General features: G+C 51.0%; 1 protein-coding gene across 3 annotated transcripts in view; it reads left to right on the plus strand.

Annotated features, from left to right (window-relative positions):
- Clic6 (chloride intracellular channel 6) overlaps positions 1-21,213 on the plus strand; it is a 41,915-nt gene extending 20,702 nt beyond the window's left edge. For all 3 annotated transcript variants that reach the window (XM_005323595.4, XM_040287019.2, XM_078044594.1), the window contains exons 2-6: positions 10,968-11,077; positions 11,580-11,705; positions 12,663-12,769; positions 13,318-13,499; positions 19,193-21,213. In XM_005323595.4, the coding sequence (XP_005323652.2) occupies positions 10,968-11,077; positions 11,580-11,705; positions 12,663-12,769; positions 13,318-13,499; positions 19,193-19,354 (687 nt within the window). In that variant the 3' untranslated portion in view covers positions 19,355-21,213. The remainder of the gene's footprint in view (positions 1-10,967; positions 11,078-11,579; positions 11,706-12,662; positions 12,770-13,317; positions 13,500-19,192) is intronic.
- The last annotated feature ends 239 nt before the right edge of the window (positions 21,214-21,452 follow it).

The raw sequence follows: 21,452 nt of genomic DNA on the forward strand, positions 1-21,452 counted from the left end.
CTAATGCCCGGCAGAGGAGTGGAAAGACTCCATGCAGGAAGCTTCTAGAGGCAAGCTGAGTGTTACCTGCTTCAAGTTTATCCTTTTACATGACCATTGAGTTGACCCAGTGAGTTGCCTTGGGGAAAGGCCTTATGGAAATCCAGCTGTATGAGTTTTCTTTTGCTGCTATAACAAATTACCACGGACTTGGAGGCTTTAAACCACTCGGTTCCACTATCTTACAGTTCTGTTGGCGCTTCGCACTCTTGGGGCCAGTGCAGGCCCTGGTCTTACCTGCCTTAGAAAAATTCCAGACTCACACTCTTTTGGCCAGTGACTGGAAGCCGATACAGGGATTAGAGTGGATTAGTCAGGTCTTCTTGGAATTCCCTTGGCCCTGCCTGCCCTATTTGAAGAAGAGGTGGAACCCTGGCCTCAAATTCCCAGCCCTGCAGGACTCTCTGGTTTCTGCAGGCAGATGCCAGCCTGGCTTGGTCTGCCAGGGTGCTGGGTGGGGGACGAGGGGTCTCTTGTTGACTGGGATTGTTCTCCAGGTGTGGAGAGGGAGAGGCAAAGTCCATGTCATTGCTGTGCTGACTTCTGGCAAGTGTATTCTAGAGTGGGAACAGAAGCTGTAGCCCACAGCCAGGGTCCACTGGGGCTGTCACAAAATTCTTCCTTCTGCTGCCCAAGCACACAGGACCTTCATTTTTGGTGGCTCCCCACTCCCAGCCCCGTTTTCTGTCGTAACTAATCTCTTTCGTGCTCTCCACTTGCTTCTGATATCTACCTATTCTCTTATCATTTTTATAATGATTCCCGCAAGCTACCTGAGTCCTTGCTGAACAGGGATGGGCACAACAAATCAGCAAACTTCTACTTCTCTGGGGAAGGCCCTACTAGAGGGAGACCGGGGGCCTGTCCATTTGCCTGGGGTGGGATGAAGAGGATGGGTTCTAGCTGACTGCTTGGGTTCACATTGTGCTGTGTGGCCTTGGGCAGTTTCTCTCCCTCTCTGGTGATAATGACAGTATCTACGTCTGAGAGGGTAACACAAGGAAAGTGCTAAGAAGAATGTGTGGCGAAGTTAGTGCTACCTTGGCTGCCACCACCACCACCACCACCATTATTATATATTTGTAACATCATATATATATATATTTGTAACAAAGTCGTTTTTGTTGTTGTTCACAACCACATTTTTAAGAGACAGAGAAGAGTCAGTGGTCTTCTTAAAGCCTCAGGTATCATATTTTTGAGAAGATGCATCCAATTATGTATCATCTTCTTTGAATGAGAGGTGGGCGCTGTGCCAAGGTGACAGGTAGGAATGGATACTCCAGCCCCACATTCCTGGCAGGAGGCACCCCCTCGGGGTACAAGGACGCCGTCCCCCACCGGCTGCCAGTGGTCGGGGGATGCCTGGAAGGTCTTCCTTCCCCACTTGGACAGAGGTTCAGATTTTTCCTTTTAATCTAAGGAGTTGGGTGGAGGATCAAAGAGAAACGGTGGCCTTTGTTGAGGGCAGTTCAGGAATTTAAAAGGGAGGAGGTCCTGGTTTGGGCAGTGTGTCACCCCGATGGGCACTCACCTCGGATTTCCCTGCTTGCCTGTCGCACTGAGCTGCAGCAGACTTTCTGCACTGGGTGGGGACAGACTGTCCCTGTATGAGCTGGCTCTCAACAGACTTAGAGCGGGGCTTCCCTCTCCTCCTTGTAGATCTCAGACCCTGTGTGTTTGTCCCCTTGCCCAGGGAGCTGAGCATTCCTTATCTTGGCTGTCACCTGCTTGGTGACATTCAAGGGATCCACTGTCCAGCTGATCACTTTATCGATGCTGATGTTGTGGTGGAGGTGAAGCAGAGGTCTGTTTCTAGGTAACCCTGCCGGACTTAATAATGTTAAAATACCGGTCTCATCTGAGCAGACGATAGGGTGACCAGCTGTCCCAACTTACCCAGGACTTGGGGCACAAGCGACTTTCAGTTTTAAAATCAGGACAGTCTTGGGATTGGTCACCCAGCAATTGTCTTCTGGGGTAGGTGGGAGAGGAGCGCCCAACAGGCAGGCTGGGCAGGTCTTTGGGGAGGAGAGGGTTGGGGTGAGCTGGGCCTGCAGGGCTGGGGGGGGGTGTCCCCGCTGGGTCTTTGCGGAGTACCCCTGAAGCACGTGAATGCGGGGTTGGTGCTGCAAGGAGACCCCAGCGCCTTTCCCCACAGAGGCCGGCCCATGCCACCCTGTGGAGGATCACCAGGAGGGGACATTGGGGAACCCTGGGGTGCTGCACCAGGCAGAGCCCATGGCATTGTGAGTGGGATTCGGAGAAGGTGAGAGGTACCGACCAGACTTACAGAAAGAGACGTGGAGGACTTACCGTGGTGGCGCAGGGACAAGGAGCATTTTAGGAAGGTGGCCTGAGCTCATTATGGATATGACAGTTGCCCCAGAGAGGACCACCGTGAGCAGAGTAACTGGCTTAACTGGCTGCTGGGGGAGGGGCAGGAGGGGGAGGGAAGGACGCGGAGGAGGGGGGAGGGTGGGGGCAGGGAGGGAGGTTCGGGAAGGAGGGCCCAGCAGACAGGCCCCTGTGTGCAGGCTTTGTTCTGTGGTTCACCTAATTTCCACCCAGTACTAAGGGGTAGGTGCCTTTAGCCTTTCCTTCCAAAGGAAGAGAGAGGCCCTGGCAGGTGGGCGACTTCTCTGGGCCCCTGAGAGCCATGGGTGGCCCTCCAGCAGAATGACCCTGGGAACCTGCAACTTAGCAGGGTCAGCCTCGTCTGGGGACAGGAAAGACCAGGGAAGGGCTAGAAATGCCGGGTAGAGAGGGGCTCAGAGGCGGGAAGCAGGCAAGTGAGCCGCTGCTCTCCAGGTAAAGGAGGGAGAGCCTGGTCTCCGTGCCGAGGACCCGAAGCTGCATCGGGTCTGGGAGAACAAGGGCGAGCCGGATCACCCCATCTTGTTTGCCTCTCTGGGCATCCTGCTTGGCTTCTCTGAGCCTCATTCATTCATCTGTAAAACGGGAGGAATTACAGGACCCATCTTCCAAGACTTTGAGAGGATTAAATCTGATGACATCCACACATGAATCAGACCCATATTGGGGTCAGCCGGCAGGCAGGGAGCTACTATCAGTTTTTATCCTTAAAAAAATCCTTATTTGGCCAAGAAAGGGGGGAGCTGGTTTCCTCCTCTCTGCCTTTTGTCATGCTGACCCTACTTGAGGTGGAGCTCCCAAGCCCTTAGGTTGAACTCCAGTCCCCAGAGGGGAGTGGCCCCCTTCTCCTCCCATTTATGGAATCCTCTTTCCCAGGGGATGGTGGGCAGGAGGCAGCTGCCCCTTCTCAGATTGCCTTAGCTCCAACTCCAAACGTCAGACAGGAGACCAGCCTTGCCCTTCCATGGGCAGAGAGTTTGGTGTCAAGAATGCCTTGAGCTCATCAGCCTCCGAAGGTCAAGGTCAAGGTCAAGGTCAAGGCGTGTGCAGCTCTGCAGGTGTTTTGTCCTCTTGAAACTTCACTAGGAGATTTGTGTGGCACCAGACACGAACGCCAGGCCAGGGTCTTGCATTTTTGCCTCCTGGCTGACGATCTGTTTGCTTTGCAATTAAGAAAAAGACTTTGGAAGCTGGCACTGTAGCTCAGTGGGAAAGTGCTTGCCTGGCATACGTGAGGCACTGGTGTTCGATCCTCAGTACCCCATAAAAATAAACAAATAAAATAAAGGCATTCCATCCATCTACTACTACAAAAAAAGAAAGAAAAAGACTTTGGCTCTTCATTTCCACTTGGAGTAAGTATGGGATGAGTTACTTTTTGAGAGAGAGAGAGAGAAAAAAAAAATCAGTCATTCTTTTAGGATTCTACAGATTGGCATGAATATCCCGCTAACTGAGGCTTGTTAAAAAGTGCCCTAAATTCTATAATTGTCTGACCTGGACTGTGCTCAGATTTGGAAGAGTAATGAGGGTGATGCTGACGACGATAATGACAATAACAGCTCCCTTCATCGGGTGCCCGGGATGTTCTGCTGCACCAGGGATTAGAGCCCTGTTTTTTTTTTTTTTAAAGCGGAGGAAGCCCAGGAGAACAAATGAATTGCCCAAGGCCACATCATTAGTCAGAGGTGAGGCCCATGTCCACTGGCTGTCCCTGGCCCCAGTGCCTGCACCCATTGCCCTTGACCTTGGAAGAACCTTGCTGAAATTGGAAACGTTAACTTAGACACGTGGAGAACATTGCAATTTTAAAAAATTTATAGAATGACTCAAAATTGAGAAGTTGCAGATGGACTGAAATATTGCATAGGAAGGCCCCACCATGGGCCAGCAGGGCGGGAAGGACTGGCTGCCACTGGCCCTGGCCTCTTGCCGGGTCTCTATGGGTGCTGTCTTAGCAGTGAGATTGAGTGAGTTTCAGAAAGGGAAACCATTCATGGATAACCATCTAGAAAAGGAAGAAGAGCTGCTGGGGGCTACCTGGGTGGACCAGGCCCCAGGCCATGGGAGCAAGTGCTGCAGACCCTCAGTGTTTAGTTTTTTGCTTTTCTTTTGAGTGTTTCCTTTGTTCCAGGAATAGCCTGCAGGAGCAGCCCAGATGAGTGAAGAGAGGCCCCTGATCCCAGACGCCCACCATGGCCTGGGTCAGAAAGAGATCCTAGTCTCCCCACCTGCTTTCACTGGGAGGCAAGAAAGACCCAACTGGACTGTCCCCGACTGTCCTGTGAGGCCCTCTTGCAGGAATGGGGCAGTCTCCCCTGGTCCTTGCCCACCGCACAGGGCCCAGATGCAGGGGTGTCTCTGGGGCAGGGGCTCTCCACGTTGCGAACTCTCTATGTGCGGACTGCTGACCACCCCAGCTCCTCCAGGGCCTAGTTTGTAGCTCTCGTGTTCCACAAGGCGCTTCGGCCGACGCTGGGGTCAGTTGTGAGTGCCAAGGGAAGGGACCCACCCAGGAGGATGCGGGAACCCCGGGAGAGCTGGCTGTTTGTCTCGGGGGTTGGGCCTTGGCACTGAGCTATGAAGGGCATGTTTGATTGCCACTTCCCAAAGCAAGTAAGGCCGTGGGCCCAGGGATGAATTCATGGAGGTCATCGGTGGGACTCAGAGGAGGGGAGGGAGTCCTACCCCATCTCCACCTGATTTGCTCTAACTCCTTCCCTTGGGCCGGCCTGCGTTGGGCCTTCTCTAGGCTTCAATGTCCCCCCCTGAAGTCCTGTTGCAATTTAATCGGGGGCGATTAGGTCCCGAGGGCTCCACCTCATGAAAGGATGAAGGCTGTCATCATGGGAGTGGTGTGGTGGCTCTTGGCCACTCTCTGGCCAAGTGACGTCCTCCATGATGTTATGATGCAGTAGGAAGACCCTTACCAGAGGCCAGCACCTCCACATTGGACTTTCTGGACTCCAGAATGAGGAGAAATACATCTCTTTTCATTATCAATCATCCAGGCTGTGGTACTCTGTTATAGCAGCAGAAAACTGACTAAGACAGCAGAGGAGAGTCCTGGCTGGCTCGTTTGACCCCATGGCTTCTCTTTGAGGAGAAGACTGGCCACATTAAACCGTCCCCTGACTCTGGCTTCTTCTGGTTGCTAGTGTCCTTGTTCAACCTGAAGTCCCTCCAGAACATCGGAGTCAGCAGCCCATCATTCCGCACTGATTTCCTCCACTCCCATGATGGCATCTAATCAAGCCACCAACCCTCAGGTCCCCAGGTCTTTCCCCCCAGTTTATTCCGGGACTGAAGAATTTTTTTGCACCCGGATGCAGGTCCAACCTCCCTGGCTGAAATCTGTTCATCGGAAAAAGAACAGTGAGACTATGGCCAACTGATTTCCTCTCCTTCGTCTCCCCTCTGCCTCCACCTTCAACTGTTTTTCAGTACATTGGAGAAGAGTAGAGAACTGGCTTTATAGCACGTGTTTACCATCTAGGCCCACACAGAAATTTCTAGAAAGAAGGTAGAACCAAGAAGTTGGGGGGTCAAGGTGGTGGGTGTGGCCTACTCTAGGGGAAATGAGGGGGTGGGATGCTGTGGGGCGGCTGAGGTTCTCTTGAGGGTCACCACCCCGTCAGCTGTGCGCTTGGATGTCTGGGTCTGTTCGGTCCTTCAAAGGCAGCCGTGGGCACGAGGTCATTTTGGTGGAAGGTGGTGGTGTGGATGGTGCCCGGTACCAAGAACTCATTAGGGAGGTCATTGGCCTGAAGCAAAAGATGCTTATAGGAAATTAAAAATGAATCTTTTCCACAAATTGGAGTGGCGTCGGTGTGGCAGAGAAGTGGGAGAGGCTCTGATCTTGAGAGGGCCTGTGACGGGCACCAGCTGCTGACCTTGGCACTGCCATTCGGACCCTTCCCATTCACACTTAGGGGACTCCTGTGGGGGGTGGGGGGGGTGCAGGCTGGAACCTGGCAGAGTTCCCAACATTCTCGAAGCCGCAGTAGGAATCGGTTGCAAGCAGAGTTTCTCAGAATTTGCCCGAGGCATCCAGAATTCTTCTCTGCAGAATTGCTATTGCAGATGCTCAAAAGAGTCAAAACTGAATGGCAAACATTCAGTCCCCGGTTATCCAAGTGCCTAGGTCTCGGCTGGAAACCCGGGACACTCTGATCTCTCAAACTGCCTAATTTGATCTTATCAGAAACGTAGACATACAGAAACTTCCCCTGCAGGCTGAGAACCCTGCTGAGAAATGTGAGTCCAGAGTGCAATTAGCTGGGGGTGGGGGTGGGGGTGGGGGCGCGTGGATTCAGCATTGGAAAATAAAACTTCACAGGGTAGAGCGTCCCGATGATGACAGCAGTGTCAGTTACTCTCCTAATATGCGTCTATTTATCCCATCATCTCCTCTGGTTAATGAACGCGACCTCGGTGCTCCGCTGCCATTATTGCTCCATAATGGGCCGTGGAGATGGCCTATCTTTGCCTTTATCCTGGCTGGCACCTCCTAGCACTGAAGCGCATTAAAGTAATAAAATTAGGCAGCGAGGCGTCCTCGTCACTCCCACCATGTTCCCGTAACCCCCTCATTTACAACAGACGGAGACAGGAAAAAAAATTTTTTAGAGCAATTTAAGATGAGGCAACTCTGGATATGTAAATCCTGTTTTATTGGCAGTCGCAGCAGCTACTAGCTAATTTTTCTAAAATGCCTGACGGCCTTGAGTTTACTAGCCCCACGCTGGGACAAAACGAACAGGCGAAACTTCCATCACACTTCGAAGCCCGGGGTCTGCAGCCCTGCAGAGCAGGGTCCTGCCCTCTGGCCAGGTGTGTTGCCCCAGTCACAGAGCACAGAAGCAGCCTGCTAAGTTTTTCCAGTTGGATGGCAGAGGCAGCTTTGATTTTTTTTTTTTTTTTTAAAGAAATCGATGGCTCCCAGCCCCACTAGTCCTTCCAAAGAAGCAGCAGCCAGACTTCAGGAAATGGTAGGGACAGTTGCAAGGAAACCCTGACTTGAGTTGGAGAGAACTGAGACAGAGCAAGGCAGAGAACGGTGCGTCTGCTTATTCTCCAGATGCTCTGCTCGGTGGCTGGGCAGGGGGAGGCCCTTTGTAGACACAGAGCTCTTTGTCAAGGTGAGCTTAGGGAGGACGCTCCACCACGGGGCAGGATGGCACGGAGCTCAGCAGGGATTTCGCTGCACTGAGGATGAGATCTACCAGGATTCCCAAGGCTGGGGAGGCAGGTTATCTTGGGAGGGAAACAACCGCCCCACTCTGCAGCACTGATTTTAGACTTTCCTGGGCTTAGTGTAGCTATTACAGATATAAGAGGTTTCAAAGCTGCAGAGCAAGTCAGGACTGGCCAGACTATGTGACTCCGTGTCCTGTGCTTTCCTCCCCCTCCCCCTCTGCTTGGCTTGACTGCCCCAACCTGGGGGAGCTAAGCAGGCTGCTGAGCCAGGGGGGGGCCGTAGCTGGAGAGGGCCCCCAAGCAGCAAGCCCCTGGGAGTTTTGTCTGGCTCCTTCTCTGCTTCCCCTGGCTCACTCTGCAGCAGGAGACACGGCGGGGGGTGGGGGGGCACTTTCAAGAGGGCCACAGGATGCAGGGCCCTGAGGCAGGAGTGGCCTCGGGTGGGCAATACAGGGCGGAGGTTCAGGTCTCTAGGGAGTGGTCGTGAGAACCTGGATAGATACACATCCGCCAGGCTCCTACCACTCCACAGACTGGCGCGTTCTCAGACCCTCCCTTGTAACAGGCCAACAGGCAAATAAATGCCGTCTCCAGAAAGTGAGAGTGGGAGGGCAGAGAGGTGCGGAGGAGCCCAGACTCGGAACTGGGGGACTCTGAATTCTGCCATCCAGGGCTGTTGGCGCCTCGTCAGGTGGATTAAGTCTGGCTGTCATCTCCGTGTGTGCAGCTGTCTTCGCTAATGAGAAAGCTTTGGGAGTCTTCTTATCATTGGATCATCCAGCTGGAGGGGGGGTGATTCTCCTGGTTCCGCCTCACACATTGACAGTCCTCTTGGGCGTCAGTGGCATTACCCTGAGTGACGGCCACACTTCTGGTGTGGATCTGGCCCCACCAGCATTACATCACCTTGGCTTCTTAAGAATTGAGATTGCTGGGCCCCGTACAAGAGCCCCCTGAATCCCACTCCCTTGTTTTTTAAAAAAATAATACATATTTTTAAAAGTTAGCATTCAGTAAGGACTCCAACCTTACACCTGGTAGCCATCACCTGGACCAGGTGGAGAGTGTTTCCACCACCCTGAGGGCTCCCTGCAGGGCCCCATCCTAGGGTGCCATCTTCCTAGGGCACCTGTGGTTCTGAGGTCACCCTCACAAGACTTTCCCTGAGCTTGCACTTAAGCCTGAGCTACGTGGGACTCTTGCGTCTGCTTCTGCCGGTCCACGTTGCGCTGGTGCGAGGTGGCCACCCTGCTGTGTGCTGCGACAGCTCGTTGTTGTTTTGCGTTGTGCCGTGGTATCCTCTTGTCTGACTGGGCCTCAGCGGGCCTGCTCATTTGGCTGTGATGGAATATGGGTCATGTCCAGGTTTGGGCTGTTCTACTAAAGCTGCAAAGAACATTGGCGTAAGTGTCTTGGGGTGCCCATAAGCACTCGTTTCTTTCTGGAATGGAATTACTGGGTCACAGGGTTAATGTGTGCTTAACTCTGGTAAGCGCTACAGTTCACCCCAGGAGCTCTCCCGACACCAGTTGGTGCTACCTGACACCAGGTGGTGTCATTCATGGGAATGACAGTCACTCTGCATTTTTGTAGGCGTTGTCAGACCTTTAGATTCTAGCCACCTGCCAGGTGCACGGTGGCACCTCCTGTTGGCATTGCCCCAGCGTCTAATGATGTTCAGAACCCTTCATGTACTCGTTGGCCCCCTGGGTTCCCTGTCTTGTGGAGGCTGACCAAGTTTCTTAAAAATTGGGTTGTCCACTGTTTATCCTCTTTATCTGCAGGGACATTCATGAATGGTCTTTTGTCCATTGATCAGTCATTAATAACCTCTCCAAGTTTCTTAGAGCCGCCAAAGTCAGGGAATCAGCTCCGGGGTACTCTTGAAGTTGTCTAATTCTCCTGAGCCATCTTTTTTCTTTCCTTCACTTTGCAAACAAGCAATTCACTTGCTGCCTCCTGTCTTCCTGTTGTTGTCTACCTGGAACGGTGTGGTGTCCTTAACTTTCTTTTGTTTGTATATGGCAGAAATGGAGTTCGAGTATTGAATGTGGCTAGGCTTTTGTAATTAAAGGCTGGCTGGGTGTGGGCATGAAGTATTAGTCTGTTTTCTGTTGCAATAACAAAATGCCTGAGGCTGGGGACTGTATAAAGAAAAGAGGCTTATTTAGCTCACGGTTCTGTCGTCCCATGAGCATGGCACTGGCGTCTGCTTTTGGCTCTGATGAGGGCCTTGTGACAGATGGCATCACATGCAGGTCACCTGGTGAGACAAGAGTCCAGGAAGCAGGGAGGGCCTGGTCTTGCTGTCTTTATACTGACTTGCTGTCATGAGAACTCATTCTGATAGTTAGTCCCTTCTGAGCCTATGTCCCAGTGACTTCCTCACTTTCCACGAGGCCCCACTTCTCAAAGGTTCCACAGCAGCTCCCAACACTGTCACACTGGGGACCAGACTCCCAGCACGTGAACGTCTGGAGCACAAATGTGTCCAAGCCACAGCAGAAACAAGGATGTGTTCAAGGCACCCCCCACCCCTTGCCTTTTTTAGCAGCGTGTTGTGTTACTAGTGCCCTGACCGTGCCAGAGGTTTGCAAGGTGGAAGAGATGGAAAGGGAAGAAGAGTCCAGAACGTCCCTTGTTATCTTTTGATCTCTCACTAGGAATTGCAAAGCCCCACAACCATCTTCCCCAACACCTGCCTTGGTCTTCTGCAGGAGCCCCAGGGGTTCAGTGGGTTTCAGTGTCTGTGTTGGGGTGTGGGTGGAGGTCACTGGGAAGGGGTGGTTTTACATCCCTCTGCCTCAGGACCAACCGGTGATGCTCTGTCTTCTTGGTCCAAGTGCTTCCTGCCTCCTGTCTCCCACCCCCATGAGTCAGAAGAGGGGAGAGGCCGGTCTTGCTGTGTGCACGGATGTTCGAGCTCCCATAATCCCAAGCTGGTCCCAGGGACGAGCTCCGTGCAGACTGGCCGAGCTGGTGGCACGGTGCAGGCTCGCCTCTAAAGCAAGCTCGTCCTCCCTCGGAGAGGATCGCGTCATGGAGGGAAAGAGGGTGTCCTTCTTTTCTGTCTTTGCTAATGGAGGGAGAACCTGCTCACTGCTCTTCTCTCTGTGAACTGCTGTTCTGAGGCCCAGGGAGGCAGGAAGTGGTGAGGGAGGGGGCGGGAAGGAGGGAAAGTCTGTCCTTCCCTCCCCCCCACACCCACCTCTACTGTGCCCTAGATGCCAAGTTCAAATGGCCTCAGAAGGCTGCTTAGAGGGTCGTGAGCATGGGCAAACACTCATGATGACCGTGTGCCCACACTTACCACGGTGAGCCCGGCTCAGATCAAGACCTCTTTCCATGTGCAGGCCGGGTACGATGGCGAGAGCATTGGAAATTGCCCGTTTTCTCAGCGTCTCTTTATGATTCTCTGGCTAAAGGGCGTCATATTCAATGTGACGACGGTGGACCTGAAAAGGTAAGATGAGCCTCTGCGTTGCTGAAATCATGGAACCTGATCCCCCCACCGCCACCCCACATGTCCCTAGGACCCGGGGGAGAGATCGGCGGTGTGTCCATCCTCCGCAGGAGCCTGGATAGGGGCCAAGCCGCGTAGCTCTCAGAGCAGCCGGGCTGTCATCCGGAAGGAGTGGGAGTTGGTGACCCTAAGGCACCTGCTGTCCCACATCGGGGTCAGCCACGTACCTCTAGATGCCTGGCTGAGCGCTGCTCCCAGCTGAGGACACTGGCAAAGTTAACCCTTCCCCCTCTGTATCCAGAAAGGGGCCACGAGGGCGCAAATCCCGCCTGGCCTTTATTGACGCGTGTCTTCACGTTCGTCACCACGTTGGTGGCCCTTTTGTAAACCCGCAGTCTTATGAGCATTCTGAAGGATGGGTCTGTAAGCCGGGGAGGACACTGCTAAGCCTAGAGAGCGGCTCAGGGCTACACACGCACAGTCTGATGCTCCCTCTCCCCAGGAAACCCGCGGACCTGCAGAACCTGGCTCCCGGGGCGAACCCACCTTTTATGACTTTTGATGGTGAAGTCCAGACGGACGTGAATAAGATCGAGGAGTTCTTGGAGGAGAAGCTGGCTCCCCCGAGGTAGGCCTCCGAAAAGCCCTCTTCACAGCCTGCAGGCGCGTGGCCCCGATGGACGGGGGTTTGGTTCTCTGTGGCCCCGGCACTTCCTTCTTTGGTCATGAGGGGCCCCAGGAGGCACAGGGCCAGATCAGGAGCCTTGAGTTAAGGTAGCTTGGGCGTCACTGCTCTGTGCACACCCCTTGCCCCTTCACGTGGGATGGCGGGAGGTGGGGGGGAGGTGTCCATGGTGTGAAGTTCGCCAGCTTTCCATCACTATGACAAGACGCCTGAGATAATCAACCTCATATGGGAAAAGGTTTATTTTGGCTCATGGTTTCGGAGGTTTCCGTCCATGGTTGCTGAGCCCTGCTGCTTTGGATGGCGGTCAGCACAGTGCATCATGGCAAAAACGGGGCAGTGGAGGCCCGTTTACCTCCGGTGGCCAGGAGCCAAAGTGCGAGGAAGAGGAGGGGCCGGGGTCCCAATATCCCCTTCAAGGGCAAGTCCCCAGTGACCCAGCTCCCCCCACTAAGCCCCGTGTCCTAAAGGTTCCACCACCTCCCAATAGTGCAGCAGACCAAGTCTTTAACATGGGCCTTTGGAGGACATTTAGATCCAAAATGCGCAGTTAGCCGTCCCTCAGATTCGCAGCTGGCAGCCAAGGGGTGAGTTAGGATGAAGCACCACGGAGCAGTGGACGGGGAGGAACCTTCTAGTCTATCTCCTCCACTGGACTAGATGGGAAGTTAAGGCCAGCAAGGCCTCCCCATGCCCTTGGTCTCAGGACTGGTCATTGTCAGGGCCAAAACTCTCAGTCCAGTGTGATTCCTCCAACTTATGTTTCTTCTCAACCTTGAAAACGAAAAAAATCAGGAAAACAGCCAAGGAGGGGTTTCCCTTTTTATATCCACTTCCCCTATGTGTGTCAGCCTAACAAACACTGCTTACCTGTGATCCTCCAATTTTGAACTTTTCAAGGTACCCTAAGCTGGGGCCCCAACACCCTGAATCCAACTCAGCAGGAAATGACGTGTTTGCCAAATTCTCAGCATTTATTAAAAATACCAAGAAGGATGCCAACGAGAGTGAGTACCTCCTCCCATCTTCCCGTCCTGTTTCCGCGTGGACCTCCACGCGGCTTCCAGTGCAGCCCAGTCGGACCTGGGCACTGAGGGTAGAGACGGGAGTCTGGAAATGAGGAAGCCGCACTCCACCCTCAGCTCCGCACCTGGGTTTCAAGACACTGATGGCTTCTTCTAGGGGCTGGGAACCGGGAGATGATATCATTAGGGGAAAAGTTCACCTCCCAGGTGTTTCCTGGTGGACCGCAGGAGTGGTTTGAAATGGGGCCCACCCCACGTGAGCTTTCCATGAGTATCTTGTTTCATTTTATTTTTTGGATAAATGGATGCACTCCAGAAGTTGCAAGTTGTGTAGGCAGCAGAGTGATTCTTCAGGGGGAGTGAGTTGTCATTCAGACACTGCCTCCTCCTCCACGTCTTTCCATCCCCGTGCCCATCCCTGGCTGTCCCTGTCAGGAAGGAGCGGCGACAGCCACCTTCCTTCATGGCTAGTGAGAAGTGGCCCCACGTGGCACGGCCTGTCTTAGTGATTCCTGGCCTCTCTGTTTCAGTTTATGAGAAGAACCTGCTGCGGGCCCTGAAGAAGCTGGACAATTACTTGACTAGTCCCCTGCCGGATGAGATCAATGCCTACAGCACCGAGGAGGTGGCTGTTTCCGGGAGGAAGTTCCTGGACGGGGATGAGCTCACGCTGGCCGACTGCAACCTCTTACCCAAGCTCCATATCATTAAGGTCCGTCTTTCCTCCCCAAACCCGTGCCCCATGCCTGAATGAGGCTTTGCTGTGTGTTTGGGCCAGACGTTCCGACCACCTGAAATGTGGACTCTCAAATTGAAAAACGAGCTCATTTCCGTTCGAGGTGGCCAAGCCACAAGTTTCAGATAGAGGAACAAAGGGCCCCAAATGTTCCCAGGAGGTACCTGTGAACTTGGCCCCTGACCCTCTGTCCTCGCTGCTCTTGTCCGTCTGACCTTCTCGGCCTGAGGAAGTTACACTGAAGGAATCTGGGCAGGAACAGGGGGTCTCCGTGGCTTGAGGCCTGGCGGTGATGCCTGGAAGCTGGGGCTGTTTAACTGTGACCTCAGTCCACTGTGGATGATGTAAGGCAGCTCCCTGACTTGGCCCCTGCCGTGGTTGGTGCTGCCTTCCCATGATGGGAGGGTTGTGGGTTCTAAGTTACTGGGATCTGAAGACTCTCCAGACAGTGGTCCTCCAGTGTTAGAAGAAAGGAGAATTATTTGGGGGCTTTTTAGACATTCATGTCCTCCAATCGGACCGACTAAACCAGAACTTCCAGGGGCAGCCCCGGGGTTTCTGGGCGGAGAGCCCCCAGCTTGGACTCCTGGGTGGCTGCTGTCTCTCAGCAGTGCTCTCCGCCTCTCTAGCACTCAGGGATGTTGTTCTTGTCATTGTTTCTATTGCTGGGTTCTCAGATACCTCAGGGAGAAGCTGATGCTTTGTTCTCGGGCATCTGGGTGGTTACAACCCCACCAGGTGCAGAGCAAGGTCCTTGGCATCACCCCATCACCTTGGGGTGATGGGCGAGACACAGGAAGCGCAAGTCGAGACTGTGTTCTAACAGCGCGTTTAGTTGACGCCTGGAATGACGCTTCAGGTTCGCCTGGTGTGTGGCGCTGTTCCCGGGGGGGCCACCAGCGTCCTTCCTGCCTGCTCCACTCCTTGGCCTCGCCACTCTCTCTTAGCTGCATCTCTTCTTTCCGCCTCTTTGCCTCTTTGTCTTGCCCTGTTTACCTTCCCTCTTCTCTTGCACCTGTCATGCTTGAGGGATAGCCATCCAAATGCAGGTCTGGAGATGACGCAGGTCCCTCAAGGGAGTGTCCTTTCCATAGCTTTGCCACTGCCCTGGTCTCCGACCTCTAAGTGAAGCAACTGAGTCCCCTAAAAGCTGCTGAATTTGGGAACAGCTTTCCAACAGGTATTTATGTCACTGTGTTTCAACTTGGTCCCTTTCAGCGAATGCGTTTGGGCGTTCGCTGGGTAAGGAGTGCTCGCAGAGGCACACGGAGCCTGAGCAGGGAGAATATCCCAACCCGCGTCAGTGGCCACTGGGTGAGCGCCTGTGGAAGACACTGCTTTACGTTTCCGTAGAAGCGGTGAGCTTCGGAGTGAGAGAAAGCAGCCGTGGCTCAGGATCAGACCCAGCTGCAAAATCTTTAAAGCCATTTAGCACTCAAGATCCCATACGGCTTAATGACCTTCCAGGATGGAGTACTTCTGAAAGGAAATGAGAATCAATCTAGGGGAATTATGGTAAAAGATGAGAGTGAAGGGATTTATAATTTATTCCCCTTCCTGAAACCCAGAAAAAACAATATAAAAAAAATAGAATGTTAGCTTCATCTTTTATAAAAGGACCAGCGAAGACAGATGGCCCACTGAAGACTAAGAAACCTCCTCCAGGGTGAGCTGCCTCAGGGTCAGGGAAGAGGGGACAGGCATCTGGAGCCTTTGGAACCGTGCTCTCTGGGAGGAGGAGTGGACGGACGGATGGAGGGCCATCTTTCCAGCCTGAGACCCAGCCAGGTACCACTTGGAGGGGAGATGGAGCAGGGGGAGAGAAGGAAGTGGTATTCTGCTTGGTCTCTGCTGATCAGAGAAAAGAAACAAGCCCCCAAACCAGTCGAGATGATAAGTGACTGAAGTTTCATTTTCAGCCATGGTGACCTCCTGCCGAATCTTCGAGGAGAGGGTGCCCTTTCTCTGCCCTAACCTGATCCCAGCTCACCTCAGCGTGCCTTGGGGACAGAGCAGGGCACAGTGTTTGGAGGTTGAGGGCACACACCCAAATCAATCTGCCACTTGCCCTGTCGACCTTCCTTTTTACCTTCTGCACTTAAAAAAAAAAGTCCTTCCTGGTTCCGAGGATGGAACCCAGGGCCTTCCCCATGCCAGGCAGGTGCTATACCAGGAGCCTCACTGTGGTCGGATGGTAAGTCTTCCTTGATGAAAGGTGACTAATAACCAGGAAGAACCCAAGTGGGACCTCTGTGCACCTGTGAGATGACAGGGGAGAGGGAAAAGGACAAAGAGAAGGAACGGAGGAAAGGAGGAAGGCAGAGGAGAGCGTACATGTGAGGAAGACCTTTTCCAGTCAATGAAAGAACATTCCAGATTCTCCTCAGGCTCAAGACATGAAAGAGAGTGGGGGCCTTTCCAGAGAAAGCTCAAAGACAAGACCCAAGACGTTGGAGACTATACCGCAGCAGGGTGGAAATCAGGCTGGCAGGGCGCACGGCAAAACGCAAAGACAGATAAAGTCAACGCAGAGAAGACGGTCGTGTTGGGAGCAGCAGAAGGCGGCCAGGGATTCGGAGGCTGGGTCCGGAAGGTCATCCAAAACCCAGTGGAGAAGAACAAAAGGGACCAAGCGGGTTCGAGGGTTCCCAGGTGCACAGAGCGGAAACAGGAGAACAGAGAAAGAAAATGGAAAAAGACAAACTTAAAGAGGGATGGATTTCAAGGGGATAATTATTTAATAAAGAACAACCAGCACCTCTGCTTTAAATTATGTACCAATATTTAGGGAAATACAGCCCAGAACGTCAGCACAGTAAGACACACGTGATGCTCTATTGAGCTATGAGAAGTCAAAAGAACCTTCTGGGTACTGAAGTTTTCCCATTTTCCATTGTTATAAGGAAATACCTGAGGCTGGGCCATGAAGGAAGCAAAGAAGTTTATTTAAGTCTCCATTTTGGAGATTCTAGGGCCTGGTGTGGGCCTTGGCTTGGCTCTGGTGAGGCCCCCAAGGCAGCACTGGTGAGAGTGTGTGAGGAGAAGAGGTTACAGGGTGGGACTGGAAGCCAGAGAGCAAGGAGGGGCCAGCCTTGTTCTTTTATAATAACTTTTCTTGAGAGAACAAATGAGTCACATGAGAATTGCCTGATCCATTCTGGGGGCAGTTCCCCCAATAGTCTTCTACCAGGCCCCTCCTCTTAAAGGTCCCTCAGTCCTTCCCCACCGAGGCCCACGCTTCCCACACAGGAACCTTTGGATGACACACCCGAACCATATTCAAACCGTAGCAGACGGTAATGATCATAACAACAGTGATAATCATAGTCATCATAATCATAGTCATGGTAAAGCAAGGACCTGCAGAGGGGTGAAATTCAGACTGACCTCCAATATCTTCACGACATTAAAAATAAGAAAGATCATAAAATAGAGGTTAGCATCTGTAAAGAATTAAGGGACAGACTGGGATGTGTGATATAAGAATTTTACATCTGGGCAAATTGTAATTCCTACCTAGACTCCTAGTTCCAGTCACATAAGCCATCTGAAGCCATTTAACAGTGTTCACAAGAAAATAAGAAGCAGAAGTCGTTGGGCAGTGAAGATAATTTAGAAAAGAAATTTAAGAGGGAAAAATATCAAAAAGTCAGTTTAGTGACCAATTTTTAGTAAAATTTCTGCTACTAGTGAAAAAGTGAATTCCGTAAATAATGGCACGGGGAAGAAAGCTTAGCATTTTCCTGCTCTGATTTGTCTTTAGAACCCCACATGGGGCCTTAAGGGGTATTGCTGGCCAGCTCCGGGGTCATAACAGTTGTGTCTGGGGCAGTGGGCAAAGGTATGTTTTCTCCATATTGTAGAATAGATACCTGAAGTTCCTTGCTAAAATAAAAACAAAAACAAAATAAAATAGCTATATGGTGAAATAAAATGATAAATAAAAATAATAAAAATAAGAATCTAGGAACAAAGAAGCTGTGTGATATAGAAGGACACACGGTGAAGAACCTATTTAATTCTAAAACGGTATTGAGACCAAACAGCAGTTATAGCAACAGAATAGTCAGAAGGTAGCAAACCTGGACGTTATAGTCATTGGAAGGAGGATAAGGGAGTAGAAATGGACAGAAGTGTAGACACACGAATCCCCGCATTTGTCCTTGACAGGAGGCAACAGACAGCATGTAAAGTTGACAAGAGTTAACATGAACTGCAGACCCTCTGAGTTACCAGAAAGGGAGAAACACACATGAATCACACAGAACAGAAAGAGGACAAAGAATCACCTTCAGAAAATAGAAAACAAGATTCCATCAATGAGAGGAACACTACTCGGCAAACTTACTCAGAAACGGTGAAATAAAAAGGCAGAGAAACGCAAACCAAGCAAATGTGGACAAAGGGAAACAGATTGCTTACATCAACATCAGGCCTTCTGACCGTTGTCTGGTCCTGATTTGCTGCTACACCGCACCCACGGCTGCTGGTCTCCAGAGGCTCAGAAGTAAGTCCCGAAGATCTGATTGGTGGTTGATCCCTTGCTTGCCTCATTCAGACATCCCAGGGAGGAGAGATGACAAAGCACAACTGGCCTTTTGTAGGTCTGGTTTCCTGCCACAAGTTGAATTGTTTCTACCCCCTCCCCAAATTCCTATGTTGGGGGTCTAAGCCCCTGTATCTACGGATCTGACCTCATTTGGCAGTTGGGTCTTTGCGGAAGAAATAAGTTAAGATGAAGTCGTACTGAAGTGGGGTGGAGTCCACTCCCATCTGACTGGTTTCCTTGCAAAAAGGTGGGGGGGACTTGAGACAGACCTGCATGCAGGGAGAACGCTGTGTGAGACCCAAGTCACGCTGCCACAGGAACTGCAGGAGCTAAGAGAGAAACCGCACAGACACTTCCCTGAGCCTGCGGAGGAGAAGAGCCCTCTGATGTCTTGGTTTTGATTTCCAGGGCTGTGAGGGAAGAAATTTCTGTTGTACTTAGTTACCGAGTTTGTGGTACTCGTTATGGCAGCTTGAGCAAACTGATACGGTCCTCAGTGTGATACACCCGTCCTCTGTTGGTCACACTCATTTGCCCTTTCTTACACCCATTAGCTCCATCAGGGGAGGGATTCGTGTCTTGTTTTGCTCATGAAACTATCCCATCTGTCTGGTGGGTCCACAAATGATCTGCTCAGTGGCAGAATGATGGAGACCTGTGGGATTCACACACAGGTATTCAGGATTGCAGTAGCAAGGCTTAGTAAGTAGGAAAAAGAGAGCACTTTACTGCGCTCCTGGCGCCATCTAACACTGAGGGTTCACCATGAATCTTTATGTACCAAAAGACACAGTAGCAGAATGCGTGAAAAGAACACAATCCCATACACAGGGACAAACCAACTGGCCGACGAAGTGCAGGGCAGTTGGATGGGCAGGACTGCAGGAGCTACCATTTGGTATTCAGTACTTCCACTGCCTTTCCTGTACTCAAGATGTCCCCTATTCAAAGTCACAGTGCCGCTGTGGGTAGCCCCAGCCCCAATGACTGTGGGTAGCCCCAATGACTGTGGGATGACATCAGGAATTGAGTTAACATGCGTCCAGAGAATGGATGGTCTGATTTGATGGCCTACGTTAGTGGATTTCCCCTTACTGATCATTTCCTTCTTTGTTTTCAGATTGTGGCCAAGAAATACAGAGATTTTGAATTTCCTTCTGAAATGACCGGCATCTGGAGATACTTGGACAATGCTTATGCTAGGGATGAGTTCACCAACACGTGTCCCGCCGACCAGGAGATCGAACATGCGTATTCAGATGTTGCAAAAAGAATGAAGTGAAACGGGGTGCTTCCTGTCCTGTGCCTCAGAGGAATGAGCTAGGTTTCCAAAAGAGCGTGTTTTCATGCATTTCCCTCAATCACCATCTTTTGCAAAGTAACGTCTAGAGCCGGACCCGCTCAATGGCCAATGATACGTGTCCTCATGATTTGTCAACTCATTGGCAAACTTTAATATGCCAGTACCTTTTGTTAAACATACCAGTTGCCTAGTCTATATTAATTTATATCTTTGGCATTCACTGACCTCATAATCTGTGACATTTAGGGAATGCACTTTGCAGTTGAAAGTTTCAAAGCAAATTAGATTTGGATTCAGTTCTTTCAAATTTTAAAGAGTTGGTTTGTCTTTGATACTTTTCATAATCATATGTAGTCGGTTTTTCTTAACTATTAATTTAATAATTAAGTATTTTCAAGATGAAGATACTGTTTTTATAATGCAAAGATGATACCCTCCCATTTTAATACTTCAAGATAACATCAGAGAATATAAGGAAGGAAGTAAAAACAATCTCCTATAATTTTACTCCACTTCATTACTGATAAATGATTGGTGAACATCTTCCAAATTTTGTCTTCTGTGCATGTCGACATGTGCATCACACACAATTTCATTCATTTTTATATGGTATTGTGTTCATTTTAAAGTCTTTCCTTGATGGTCAGTCATAGAGGACTTAAGACACACAAAAAGATTCAACACTGCAGAGCTACAGAGGACACTTTTGGTCAGATTTTAAAGAGAGGGGGACCCATAGAGGCTGTGGAGTCACCAGCTACCAAGAAGGAACCTCACTGTCTTGGCCTCCAGGTGCTGCCGCCTCTGATTCTAGCAGGGCCATAGTAGGAGAATGCTCCTCTGAGCCTGTGGTTCCCTTTCCAGTACCTCCTTCTGCTCCGGCCCCTCTTGCAAAGACTGTGCGTTCACGGGGACTCTTCATTCCAGCTACAACTTGGAGACTCCCTGCCCTGTGCTGCAGTGTGAAGCCAGCACACCTTGATTCTTTCTCATGACTGTGCTCTCTAAGCTCCAACATGGCCCTTCTTTGGTGATGATGCTGTGGTGGGGGCTAGCCCAGTCACTGTCCCTTCTCTGCTTTTTTAATTTCATTTAGAGGTCAGGCAGGGGAAACCCAGGAGATCAAATTCATGGTAACTACTCTTGGGCGGTTCTGGTAAATAGTCCAGTTAGGGAGGAAGTGGAAATGATTGACTCAGAGAGTTCCTGGGGGGTCTGTGGCTTTCTCTCCACCACCCTGTAACCAACACACATCACAGCTGTGGGTGTGGGGGGGCTGCTACGCCCCAGCCTCAGGCACAGAGGACAGAATGGAGGGCCGCCTACATACTCACAGTCCTTTCAGGTCTATTGCTGGACATTCACATGCATCTTACAAAAACCCTTCTGGTATGGCTGGTTGTGTGTGGTGGATGCTAAAATGCTCATCTTTCATGCATGCACCTGCTCTGTGGGTGATTTGTTTGAAAGAGAATAAAATGCACTAAGGGTCACAACTTTGGAATTTGGTGAAAAATGTCTCATGAAAAAGCAAAGCCTTCAATATGGTGGCTACTCTTTCCCCATTTACGGGATGCTGGGATCTCATCCCAGAAGTCGGCTTTCTTTGTCAACAACGTTGAGTTTATGGCGGTTGTGTCTAGATATGTCACCTTTGTCCATGTTGTCCCACAGCTGTTAGAAATCAGATTTTTAAATCTAGTTTTGTAATGTTACATGTCAACTTGGCAAATGAGTAGACTACCAGTGTCACTAGTGCCTTTTAATACTTCTAGATGTTAACGTGATCATAAACTCCGTGTGCCTTAAAAATTAAACAGATTATGAAAACGTTTAAATGGAGCCAATCTCTTCGTATTTATTTATTTTTATAGTTTGAATTCTCCATTTAGGTATAAGGAAGTAAAATGAATATTATGAGCTTCTTTTAAAATTGTGACAGCAAATTTGAACCAGAGATGATCAGTATTTGGAGATAATCCATATTGGAACTAGGAGACCCAAAGACATTTGAACGGAAACTTAAGGAGGCCTAAGACAGTATAAGTGACCAGTCTTTGTCCAGATGACTGAAATT

The sequence above is a fragment of the Ictidomys tridecemlineatus genome, chromosome 3 (assembly GCF_052094955.1).
Source record: "Ictidomys tridecemlineatus isolate mIctTri1 chromosome 3, mIctTri1.hap1, whole genome shotgun sequence".
In the NCBI taxonomy this organism is placed as follows: Eukaryota; Metazoa; Chordata; class Mammalia; order Rodentia; family Sciuridae; genus Ictidomys; species Ictidomys tridecemlineatus.